Consider the following 12,292-nt stretch of genomic DNA (forward strand, 5'->3'; position numbering starts at 1 on the left):
TCCCGGCGGGGCGGAGACAGGGCAGAGCGGGGCGGAGACAGGGCAGAGCCAGGGCGGGGGGGTCTCTCTGTGTGTTTACAGTGTGTGTGTGAGTCAGTGTGTGAGTGTGTGTGGGTTTACAGTGTGAGTGTGTGTGTGAGTGTAAGTGTGTGTGACGTGAGTGAGTGTGAGTGTGTTTGTGAGTCAGTGTGTGTGTATGTGTGAGTGTTTACAGTGTGTGTGTGTGAGAGTGAGTGTGAGTGAGTGTGTTTTACAGTGTGTGTGTGAGTGTGAGTTTTACAGTGTGTATGTGTGAGTGTTTACAGTGTGTGTGTGTGAGAGTGAGTGTGTGTCTTTCTCTCTGTCTCTCACTCACTCTGTGTGTGAGTGTGTGTGTTTACAGTGTGAGTGTGAGTGTGTGTCTCTCTCTGTCTCTCACTCACTCACACCACCCCCCCCCCCACACACACACACACACACACACACACACACACACTCACCCTCACCCTCCCGTTAGCACCGGCAGGGAGCAGCGGGACTCCGATGATGAACGACCCGGTGTCAGTGCTCGGATCACGGCTGTAAATCTCCGGGAGTAACGGCGGCGGCAGCGGAGCACCGGGGCCGTTTCCAGCCGGCGCGCGAGGGAGCCTGCGGAGTAATTAACGAGCTACGACTAAACGTCACGCGCTAATTAACTAATTACAGACGGCCAAAGTGACAAAACGGACCAAATTAAATATCCGCGCAACAGGAACCAGAACCGGAGGAAGAGCCACCGGGAGGAGACAGCTGCTGACAGCCGGGCTGAAGCTCACTGTCTGCGGGGAGGAGCAGAGACTCTTCCCGGGTTTACAAACTGCGTCAAAAGCGTCAAAAACAGCGATTAAAAGATAAAATAACGCCGCTGTGAGCGTGTTTGTGTGTGTGTGTAGTGTGTGTGTATGTGTTTGTGTGTGTGTGTGTATGTGTGTGTGTGTGTGTAGGAAGTTAGTTGAGTGTATTCCGGTTGATGCTCCTCCTCCTCTAAGATAATGTTGCGACATCGATCAGTGTGATTTCCCAACAGCACGAGGCTCCATCCAGCAGATCACACACACACACACACACACACACACTGCTTACTCACACACACACACACACACACACACACACACACACACACACACACGACACACACACACACACACACAAACAGACACACACACACATGTTGCTCTCTCTCTCTCTCTCTCTCTCTCTCTCTCTCTCTCTCTCTCTCTCTCTCACACACACACACACACACACACACACACAAACAGACACACACACACATGTTGCTCTCTCTCTCTCTCTCTCTCTCTCTCTCTCTCTCTCTCTCTCTCTCTCTCTCTCTCACACACACACACACACACACACACACACACACACACACACAGTCTCCAGTGACTCATTGTTTAAACATTACAATAAATAAATAAATAGAATAACTTCATTTAATATAACACATATTTCATGTTTAAACATCCTCTAATGTATAAATTAACTTTCTGTTTGTTTGTTTTCTATTACAGTTAAATTAACTATATATTATTACTATTATTATTATTATCCTTTACCTGGTAAATAATATACTCAATTAATTTGATCATGAATATTGATCTCTCTAGGGGGGAATTCAAATTGACACAACAGTATGTTTAAGTGATATAAAAATAAAAATAAAATACTATGTACGATAAAACCATCTCTAAATATGAAACAATAAATATACAATACGTACAATAAATGTTGAATATTAGTATTATTTCTCCTGTTTCTCTATTATCTCTTGTATTTATGTATTTATTTAAATATATATTGTTTTGTATCTTCCTGTAAACATGTATGTGAGGCTATAATTGTGTATTTTTTATTTTCTGCTTATTAAATGATGTATATTTGAGATGAAAGATGATTTTCCAGCAGTCTGACTCTCTTCATGTTTAATTAATAAAAACAGTTTAAAAGTGAAGTCTAAACTTTTCTAGTGTTCAGATTTACGTTTCACTGTCTCAGGTTCATCATTTAAATTTATAATCTGATCAAATATGACTATGGATTATTAACATGTATTCAGTGACTCTCTCTCTCTCTCTCCTCAGCCTCGGTGTGATGTCACCCCCTAGTGACGTCAGCGCGTAATTACAGGCGGAGCACGCGGAGCAGACTCCAACCGAACGTTCTGAAATAATTATGACGTCATTTTGTTGTCGTTCAAATGACTGCCAGAAAAATCCAAAGTGTTTATTGGACCTTCTGACAAAATGAATTAAAAATGAATTAAAACCTATGAATGTGATGTTATTTAAAGGCTTCAGGTCCTGCTGTCAGAGACTATCAGAGATCTATATAACATGAATACATGTTTGTTACTCACCTCTGCCCTCTGTCTCTCTTCATCCAGCCTGTAGAGCAGAGGAGTCAAACTCGTCTTCATTCAAGGGCCACATACAGCCCGATTTAATTTTATCTCACGTGGGCTGGATCATTAAAAGGAAAGGAAACAATGGAGGAATAAAGGAAGGAAAGAAGACAGGAAAGAAGGAAGGAAGGAAAGAAAGAAAGAAAAGAAAAAGAAGACAGAAAGGAAGGAAGAGAATTTGTAAGGAAGGAAGGAATAAGGAAAGTGGGCCGGATCTGGCCCACAGGCCGCATGTTTGCCATCCCTGCTTTTCCCACCTTTCTGCTTGTTATCATTTACTGCTACTAATGATTCACTCTTCTTTGTTAGTGTTTTTTCACTTGGCAAACAAATTATATCACATTAGCGCCCCCTGCTGCTGAATGTTAGTGTCACTTCATCTAACTTTTTTTTATAGGTTTATGTCAATTATATCACAATGGAAAATATTAGTTATTTTGATCATTGGTTATATTTCAATTTGATGTAGTATGCAGTATTACAGTAACAGTACTGCAGTATTATAGTGATGTAGTATGCAGTATTACAGTAAAAGTACTACAGTATTATAGTGATGTAGTATGCAGTATTACAGTAAAAGTACTGCAGTATTATAGTGATGTAGTATGCAGTATTACAGTAAAAGTACTGCAGTATTATAGTGATGTAGTATGCAGTATTACAGTAAAAGTACTACAGTATTATAGTGATGTAGTATGCAGTATTACAGTAAAAGTACTGCAGTATTATAGTGATGTAGTATGCAGTATTACAGTAAAAGTACTGCAGTATTATAGTGATGTAGTATGCAGTATTACAGTAAAAGTACTGCAGTATTATAGTGATGTAGTATGCAGTATTACAGTAAAAGTACTGCAGTATTATAGTGATGTAGTATGCAGTATTACAGTAAAAGTACTGCAGTATTATAGTGATGTAGTATTCAGTATTACAGTAAAAGTACTGCAGTATTATAGTGATGTAGTATGCAGTATTACAGTAAAAGTACTGCAGTATTATAGTGATGTAGTATTCAGTATTACAGTAAAAGTACTGCAGTATTATAGTGATGTAGTATTCAGTATTACAGTAAAAGTACTGCAGTATTATAGTGATGTAGTATTCAGTATTACAGTAAAAGTACTGCAGTATTATAGTGATGTAGTATGCAGTATTACAGTAAAAGTACTGCAGTATTATAGTGATGTAGTATGCAGTATTACAGTAAAAGTACTGCAGTATTATAGTGATGTAGTATGCAGTATTACAGTAAAAGTACTGCAGTATTATAGTGATGTAGTATGCAGTATTACAGTAAAAGTACACAAGCTTTGAATGAGAAGAAAACACTTTGATCACTGTTGATAAAATGGTGTTTATTGATTATTGAAGCTTCAGATTGTTGACACATCCAATCAGTAAAGTGTGATCAATGATTTCATGTTCAGATTGACTTCATCCACACAGTCAGTTAGTGTAACCCAGAATGTCAGCTATGTACAAGAACATCATTAATGATTATTATCATGATCATTACAGTTTGATTGAACATTTCTTTATGAATCTCAATAGAGTGTGTCTATTTCTGTGGAGCCCGACCAAAATGGAAAAAAAAGAAAGAAAAAAGAACATCATCACAGAGGGCCGCTGGGCAACGCATGGTAGATCCAGGCCAGAACAGAACAAATGAGTTAAGAAAAAGTTTGATTGCCAGCTGATCTCTGAGCAGCTCAGAAACATGGAGACAAAAACATGAAGAATTACAACATCTGACACATGAAGTCTGAAATGACTTCTGTCTATTTCACTTTACACAACTCAGCTGTGGATCCAACACCAACATAAAGTCCAGCATAGAGAGGCTGAGTGAATGTGGTCTGGACTCTGTGGAGGAGAGTCATGGTTTCAGAGACGCTGTAGAAGGACAGAATACCTGCTCTGTGATCCAGGTACACTCCGACTCTGGAGGAACGAGGACCTGAGACGAGAGTATGAATGTTGTTGAAGTAAAATTGATAACTGTTAGGGTAACAAGTTAAAGACCAAGATTTGTCATTACGTCCAAACATAGATTCATTTCCTGCTCTGCTGATATTCTTGTATGCGACTGCTACATAAACTTTTCCTCCCCACTCCACCTCCCAGTAACAACGTCCAGTCAGACTCTCTCTACTCAGGACCTGAGGATAATCAGTGAATCTGTCTGTGTGACTAGAATAAGACTGATGTTGTCCCGTCCGTTGTACTTTTCTGTTCCCCTCAGATAATAACAGCTTTGTGTTTGCTGCGTTTGGATCCAGAGTGATTTCACGTGAATATTTTAAGAACCCAGCTCTGGTCTTGGGTTCAGTCACTGTCAGTGAGATGTTTGTCCATTCGTCCCTCAGGATGTCCTGTAGTTTATCTCTGAGCTCTGACACAGCTGCTGTCACATCCTCAAAGTATCTGAGAGGACGGATATTGATGCTGGATGAGTCTGTAGGTTCACTGAGTTGTGACACTGAGGGGTAGTTGTGTAGAAACTGGTTGTGATCCTCTGTGTGTGAGAGCTGCTTCAGTTCAGCGTCTTTCCTCTTCAGCCCAGTGATCTCCTGCTGCAGCTTCTCCAGAAGCTCTTTGACTCCACTCACTTCAGTTTCCTGCTGGGATCTGATCTGCTGCTTCACATCAGAGCTTCTTTCCTGGAGGAGACGGATCAGCTGAATGAAGATCTTCTCACTGTCCTCCACTGCTTTATCAGCAGAGTGACTGACGGCCTCCACCTCCTGTTGAAGCAGCTTCACATCTTTCTCTCTGTCCTGGATTCTCTGCTGGATGTTTAGTCGACTCACCTCGAGCTCTCTCTGCCTCTCAGTCCTTTCTGCTGCAGCTGGGACTGTGTCGTGGCCTTTATGTTCATCCATAGTGCACAGATAACAGATACTCTTCTTATCAGTACGGCAGAATATCTTCATCACCTCATCATGACGAGAGCAGATGTTCTCCTGGAGCTTCTTGGAGGGCTCCACCAGCTTGTGTTTTTTAAATGTAGGTGATTCATAGTGAGACTGGAGGTGATTCTCACAGTAAGAGGCCAGACACACCAGACAGGACTTGAAGGCTTTCAGCTTCCTCCCAGTGCAGACATCACAGGCCACATCTTCAGGTCCAGCATAGCAGTGATCAGCAGGAGCAGCTTGGAGTCCAGTCTTCTTCAGCTGCTCCACTAAAGCTGCTAACATGGTGTTTTTCTTCAGGACAGGCCTCGGTGTGAAGGCCTCTCTGCACTGAGGGCAGCTGTAGATCTTCCTCTGATCCTCTCCATCCCAGAATCCTTTAATACAGCTCATACAGTAGCTGTGTCCACAGGTAGTAGTCACCGGATCCTTCAGTAGATCCAGACAGATCACACAGGAGAAGGATTCTCGGTCCAGCTCATCTCTCTGCGCCATTTCAGCTCTCAGAGGCAACGACTGTCTGAGCTTCACTTCCTGATAATAAACTTCCGCGTTTCTGCAGCCTGACAGCTCTGTGACGCGTACCGTAGATCTGAGGTAAGGAAACAACTGTTTCCTCATTTACAGTAAAGTCTCAGTTAAAAGCTGCTCAACATTTAACTTTACTGCTATGTACAAATACTCAGTTACAGTAAAAGTACTGCAGTATTATGAGTGATGTAGTATGCAGTATTACAGTAAAAGTACTGCAGTATTATAGTGATGTAGTATGCAGTATTACAGTAAAAGTACTGCAGTATTATAGTGATGTAGTATGCAGTATTAGGCTATAAGAGGCTATAATTGAGAATTTTTTATTTCCTGCTTATTAAATGATGTATATTTGAGATGAAAGATGATTGTCCAGCAGTGTGACTCTGTTCAAGTTTAATTAATAAAAACAGTTTAAAAGTGACGTCTAAACTTTTCTAGTGTTCAGATTTACGTTTCACTGTCTCAGGTTCATCATTTAAACTTATAATCTGATTAAATATGACTATGGATTATTAACATATATTCTCTCTCTCCTCAGCCTCGGTGTGATGTCACCCCCTAGTGACGTCAGCGCGTAATTACAGGCGGAGCACGTGGAGCAGACTCCAACCGGACGTTCTGAAATAATTATGACGTCATTTTGTTGTCGTTCAAATGACTGCCAGAAAAATCCAAAGTGTTTATTGGACCTTCTGACAAAATGAATTAAAAATGAATTAAAACATATGAATGTGATGTTATTTAAAGGCTTCAGGTCCTGCTGTCAGAGACTATCAGAGATCTATAGTAACATGAATACATGTTTGTTACTCACTGTAGAGTCTTTCAATCCAGACATTTGGTCTCTGAGGGGTGAACAGGGAGAACTTTTTCAGACGCGTGTTCTGGGCAACAATAAAAACCATGTCCAATACGGTGTCTATCTTTGAGTGCGGTGACCCATTTATTCTCATTCAATTAATTTTCTCTCTGAGCACAGGTATAACTTTTGAATCCATGACATCACAGGTAAGTTTTCCATTCATCAGTTTCCTTCGTCATTCATTCATTCAACAGGAAATGAGACGTCATGCTACCACACTGACACGGCCCTCCCCTTCACACACCGTGCTCATTACCTGGGGTTACCTATATGCATTTCCGGTGCTGCACCAACCACTCAAATACAAGAAACGTCAGAAATGACCCTCAGTATAATAAAGAAACCAAAAATAGAAACAAAAATAAAAGAAGAAACAAAAAATGATATTATGGCTCCAACACTCACCTCTGTCTTCTGTCTCTCATCATCCAGCCTGTAGATGATCTTCTACCTGCTCCTCAACACTTCTGCTGACGTCTAGGACTATATTATTATTATTATTATTATTATTATTATACTGCTGCTGCTGTTAGTACTGCTTTTTACATTTTGATGCATCAGTCTGGAGAGACCTGACTTTCTTTTCTTTTAACTTTTCTCATCCACCTTTCTGCTTGTTATTATTTACTGCTACTAATCATTCACTCTTCTTTGTTAGTGTTTATTTCAGTTGTTGGCAAACAAATTATATCACATTTGCGCCCCCTGCTGCTGAATGTTAGTGTCACTTTATCTGACTTATTGGTTGATGAACCAGACAGACCGGAGGGGGGGGCGTAGGTTTTTTATAGACTTATATGCAACTACGATCTCTACTGTAAATTATATCACAATGAAAACTGTTAGTTATTTTGATCATTGGTGGTTATATTTCATATTTTAGTGAAAACCTTATTGTTTATAATATCCATTGATTGATAGTGATTGATCAGACAGTATTATATCTAATTTAATGTTTTGAAAAGAATTTGAAATGTAAAATAAAACAAGAAAGTAAAGAAAAGTCCTTTGTTAAGAGCTGTAATGTAACAACAGAACCCAGCAAAGTAAAGACTATGACCAGAATAACACTGATCATCAGCTAGAGAGATGCCACCTGATAGTTGATGAATAAAGAAGTGAAAGAAGATATTATACAGTTACTGTGGGAGAAGTCTGCTGTCAAAATAAAAGTCTCAATGTTCATGTTATTACGAAACTACCAAATTATGAGAATTATTAGTTATTAAATCCTCCAAACAGAAGGTTATGATTGGTTTTCGCTTCTATTTTAACATATACAGTCTATGATTTTAACCCGGCGCAGCTTCTCTAGTCTTTACGGTAATGGTTTAGCGGGTGAGGAAACACACTGACCAATTACACGCGAGTTAAGCCGTCCCACGTGATACCGCTAAGCCAATCACGTCTGGGCATTGAAGGCGGTAAACACTGTGAGTCTGCAGCGCGAACAGATGAAAGAGTTAGAAAGAGGTAAAAAGACGGAAGGAAGAAAAAGAAAGCGATAGAAAGTTGAGAGTAAGACGGGTGAGCGGGAGAAAGGGAGAGAAAAAGACGAGTGAGAGGGAGAAAGGGAGATAAAAAGACGAGTGAGAGGGAAAAAGGGAGAGAAAAGGCGAGTGAGAAGGGAGAAAGGGAGAAGTTCACTTGTAACAGAAGCAAAAAGATGTGTAATATACAGTACCGAAAATAAAATGAACATCCACAACAAACAGAAACCCTTAAATATATACAATAAATAAACGAGTACAAGTGCTAGAAGTAAAGTGACCAGAATATAAATATAATATTACACATGATACACAGTTTGTAATGTAGAAACTATAAATATATGGTGAGTAGTGATGAAGAAACTACAGCATGTTCAGGTGTTGTAGAGTCTGAAAGATCATAAACAGCTTATATTTAGTTGTCTTGTGTGAGCTGCAGTTTGAGGATCCTGATTTTAAAGTTTAATTCCACCCAAATATTACTATCTGTATAACTACTTAGAGCTTTAAAGGTTCATTCTACCTAAAAACTACTTTTATTCCTGCAATTCAACTGGGTAGCTGCAGTATTATAGTGATGTAGTATGCAGTATTACAGTAAAAGTACTGCAGTATTATGAGTGATGTAGTATGCAGTATTACAGTAAAAGTACTGCAGTATTATGAGTGATGTAATATGCAGTATTACAGTAAAAGTACTGTAGTATTATAGTGATGCAGTATGCAGTATTACAGTAAAAGTACTGCAGTATTATAGTGATGCAGTATGCAGTATTACAGTAAAAGTACTGCAGTATTATAGTGATGTAGTATGCAGTATTACAGTAAAAGTACTGCAGTATTATAGTGATGTAGTATGCAGTATTACAGTAAAAGTACTGCAGTATTATAGTGATGTAGTATGCAGTATTACAGTAAAAGTACTGCAGTATTATAGTGATGTAGTATGCAGTATTACAGTAAAAGTACTGCAGTATTATAGTGATGTAGTATGCAGTATTACAGTAAAAGTACTGCAGTATTATAGTGATGTAGTATGCAGTATTACAGTAAAAGTACACAAGCTTTGAATGAGAAGAAAACACTTTGATCACTGTTGATAAAATGGTGTTTATTGATTATTGAAGCTTCAGATTGTCGACACATCCAATCAGTAAAGTGTGATCAATGATTTCATGTTCAGATTGATTTCATCCACACAGTCAGTTAGTGTAACCCAGAATGTCAGCTATGTACAAGAACATCATTAATGATTATTATCATGATCATTACAGTTTGATTGAACATTTCTTTATGAATCTCAAGAGAGTGTCTATTTCTGTGGAGCCCGACCAAAATGGGAAAAAAAGACAGAAAAAAAATATCATCACAGAGGGCCGCTGGGCAACGCATGGTAGATCCAGAACAGAACAAATGAATTAAGAAAAAGTGATTGACAACTGATCTCTGAGCGGCTCAGAAACATGGAGACAAAAACATGAAGAATTACAACATCTGACACATGAAGGCTGAAATGACTTCTGTCTATTTCACTTTACACAACTCAGCTGTGGATTCATAACAAACCCTAAGTCCAGCATAGAGAGGCTGAGTGAATGTGGTCTGGACTCTGTGGAGGAGAGTCATGGTTTCAGAGACGCTGTAGAAGGACAGAATACCTGCTCTGTGATCCAGGTACACTCCGACTCTGGAGGAACCAGGACCTGAGACGGGAGTTTTAATGTTGTTGAAGCAAAATTCATAACTGTTAAAGTCACAATCTAAAGACCAAGATTTGTCATTACGTCCAAATACAGATTCACTTCCTGCTCTGCTGATATTCTTGTATGTGACTGCTACATCAACTCCCCATTCTCCTCTCCTCTCCACCTCCCAGTAACAACGTCCAGTCAGACTCTCTCTACTCAGGACCTGATAATGATAAGTGAATCTGTCTGTGTGACTAGAATAAGACTGATGTTGACTCTTCCATTCTACTTTTCTGTTCTCATCAGATAATAACAGCTTTGTGTTTACTGTGTTTGGATCCAGAGTGATTTCACATGAATATTTTAAGAACTCAGCTCTGGTCTTGGGTGGTTGTGGCAGTAAAACGTCCACTTCAGTCACTGCCAGTGAGATATTTGTCCATTCGTCCCTCAGGATGTCCTGTAGTTTATCTCTGAGCTCTGACACAGCTGCTGTCACATCCTCAAAGTATCTGAGAGGACGGATATTGATGCTGGATGAGTCTGTAGGTTCACTGAGTTGTGACACTGAGGGGTAGTTGTGTAGAAACTGGTTGTGATCCTCTGTGTGTGAGAGCTGCTTCAGTTCAGCGTCTTTCCTCTTCAGCTCAGTGATCTCCTGCTGCAGCTTCTCCTGAAGCTCTTTGACTCCACTCACTTCAGTTTCCTGCTGGGATCTGATCTGCTGCTTCACATCAGAGCTTCTTTTCTGGAGAAGACGGATCAGCTGAGTGAAGATCTTCTCACTGTCCTCCACTGCTTTATCAGCAGAGCGACTGACGGCCTCCACCTCCTGTTGAAGCAGCTTCACATCTTTCTCTCTGTCCTGGATTCTCTGCTGGATGTTTAGTCGACTCACCTCGAGCTCTCTCTGCCTCTCAGTCCTTTCTGCTGCAGCTGGGACTGTGTCGTGGCCTTTATGATCATCCATAGTGCACAGATAACAGATACTCTTCTTATCTGTACGGCAGAATATCTTCATCACCTCATCATGACGAGAGCAGATGTTCTCCTGGAGCTTCTTGGAGGGCTCCACCAGCTTGTGTTTTTTAAATGTAGGTGATTCATAGTGAGACTGGAGGTGATTCTCACAGTAAGAGGCCAGACACACCAGACAGGACTTGAAGGCTTTCAGCTTCCTCCCAGTGCAGACATCACAGGCCACATCTTCAGGTCCAGCATAGCAGTGATCAGCAGGAGCAGTTTGGAGTCCAGTCTTCTTCAGCTGCTCCACTAAAGCTGCTAACATGGTGTTTTTCTTCAGGACAGGCCTCGGTGTGAAGGCCTCTCTGCACTGAGGGCAGCTGTAGAGCTTCCTCTGATCCTCTCCATCCCAGAATCCTTTAATACAGCTCATACAGTAGCTGTGTCCACAGGTAGTAGTCACCGGATCCTTCAGTAGATCCAGACAGATCGAACAGCTGAGTGTTTCTCGGTCCAGCTGATCTCTCTGCGCCATTTCAGCTCTCAGAGGCAACAACTGACTGAGCTTCACTTCCTGATACTGAACTTCCGTGGTTCTGCAGCCTGACAGCTCTGTGCTACGTCACATGCTGGTTACATCCACCCACAAACTGTAGATCTGAAGGAAGGAAACAACTGTGTTTCCTCATTTACAGTAAAGTCTCAGTTAAAAGCTGCTCAACATTGAACTTTACAGCTAAAAGTAAAAGTACTGCAGTATTATGAGTGATGTAGTATGTAGTATTACAGTACTGCAGTACATAGTAGTGGTTTATTATTATATATGTCTGGGTGTAGTTCAGTATAGTTGTAGTTGTTGTTTGTGTCTTGTGGTTAAACTTGGATGAAGTCGAGCAGCTTTTAAGGCATCAGGACATCATCGTGGTTTCTCTGAGTGTTTGGATCTATTTATACTCAGAGACGCTTTTAGTCCGTCAGCGAGCTTCAGGAAGAACAGCGAGCTCTTAAACCACTAAAACCATCTGTCTGTGTACGAGATCATGCTGAGCACGCTCTGAAATATTTAACATATATCAGTGTTTTATATGTTCTCCTGTATGCTGAGTGGAGGAGAGTATTGTTTAAGTTCTAACATTCATACTGACAGTTAACTACAAGAAAAAAGAAACTGTTAATAAAGCACAACGTTTCTCCAGTTCAACACTCTGCTTTTTAAATATCTCAGGTTTATCTGTGTGGAGAGAAAATGAACAGCAGCACAGTAAAGCCTGGTGGTGGGAGGGGGCTGTCATGATATTAGACGCTACACACTGCTACCTTTAAATGAAAGAGTTGTTAGATTTATTATTCTATGTCCTGTAAAGTCAGGCTTCATTGTTGACTTTCATTGTGCTTCTCTCCTTCCTCTCTCCTTCCTC

At 40.4% G+C, this 12,292-nt stretch overlaps 1 protein-coding gene across 1 annotated transcript; it reads right to left on the reverse strand.

The window, feature by feature from the left end:
* Positions 1-4,156: 4,156 nt before the first annotated feature.
* Positions 4,157-11,409, reverse strand: LOC128360004 (E3 ubiquitin/ISG15 ligase TRIM25-like). The gene is made up of 3 exons (XM_053320317.1): positions 10,246-11,409; positions 8,118-8,172; positions 4,157-5,837 (listed from the first exon to the last, which is right to left on the reverse strand). Exons 1-3 carry the CDS (start codon positions 11,407-11,409, stop codon positions 4,201-4,203), a joined length of 2,856 nt encoding a protein of 951 aa, XP_053176292.1. The 3' UTR covers positions 4,157-4,200.
* Positions 11,410-12,292: the final 883 nt, after the last annotated feature.

The sequence above is a fragment of the Scomber japonicus genome, chromosome 6 (genome assembly GCF_027409825.1).
Source record: "Scomber japonicus isolate fScoJap1 chromosome 6, fScoJap1.pri, whole genome shotgun sequence".
NCBI lineage: Eukaryota > Metazoa > Chordata > Actinopteri > Scombriformes > Scombridae > Scomber > Scomber japonicus.

What these genes read in the sequence shown, in the direction of transcription:
- LOC128360004 (XM_053320317.1), bottom strand. Translation starts at nt 11,409, where the DNA reads ATGGCGCAGAGAGATCAGCTGGACCGAGAAACACTCAGCTGTTCGATC. An exon ending in GTGAAATCACTCTGGATCCA is followed by an intron (nt 8,173 to 10,245) that starts AACACAGTAAAC and finishes TTCGCGCTGCAG; the next exon opens with ACTCACAGTGTTTACCGCCT. An exon ending in GATTGGCTTAGCGGTATCAC is followed by an intron (nt 5,838 to 8,117) that starts GTGGGACGGCTT and finishes TGCCTCTGAGAG; the next exon opens with CTGAAATGGCGCAGAGAGAT.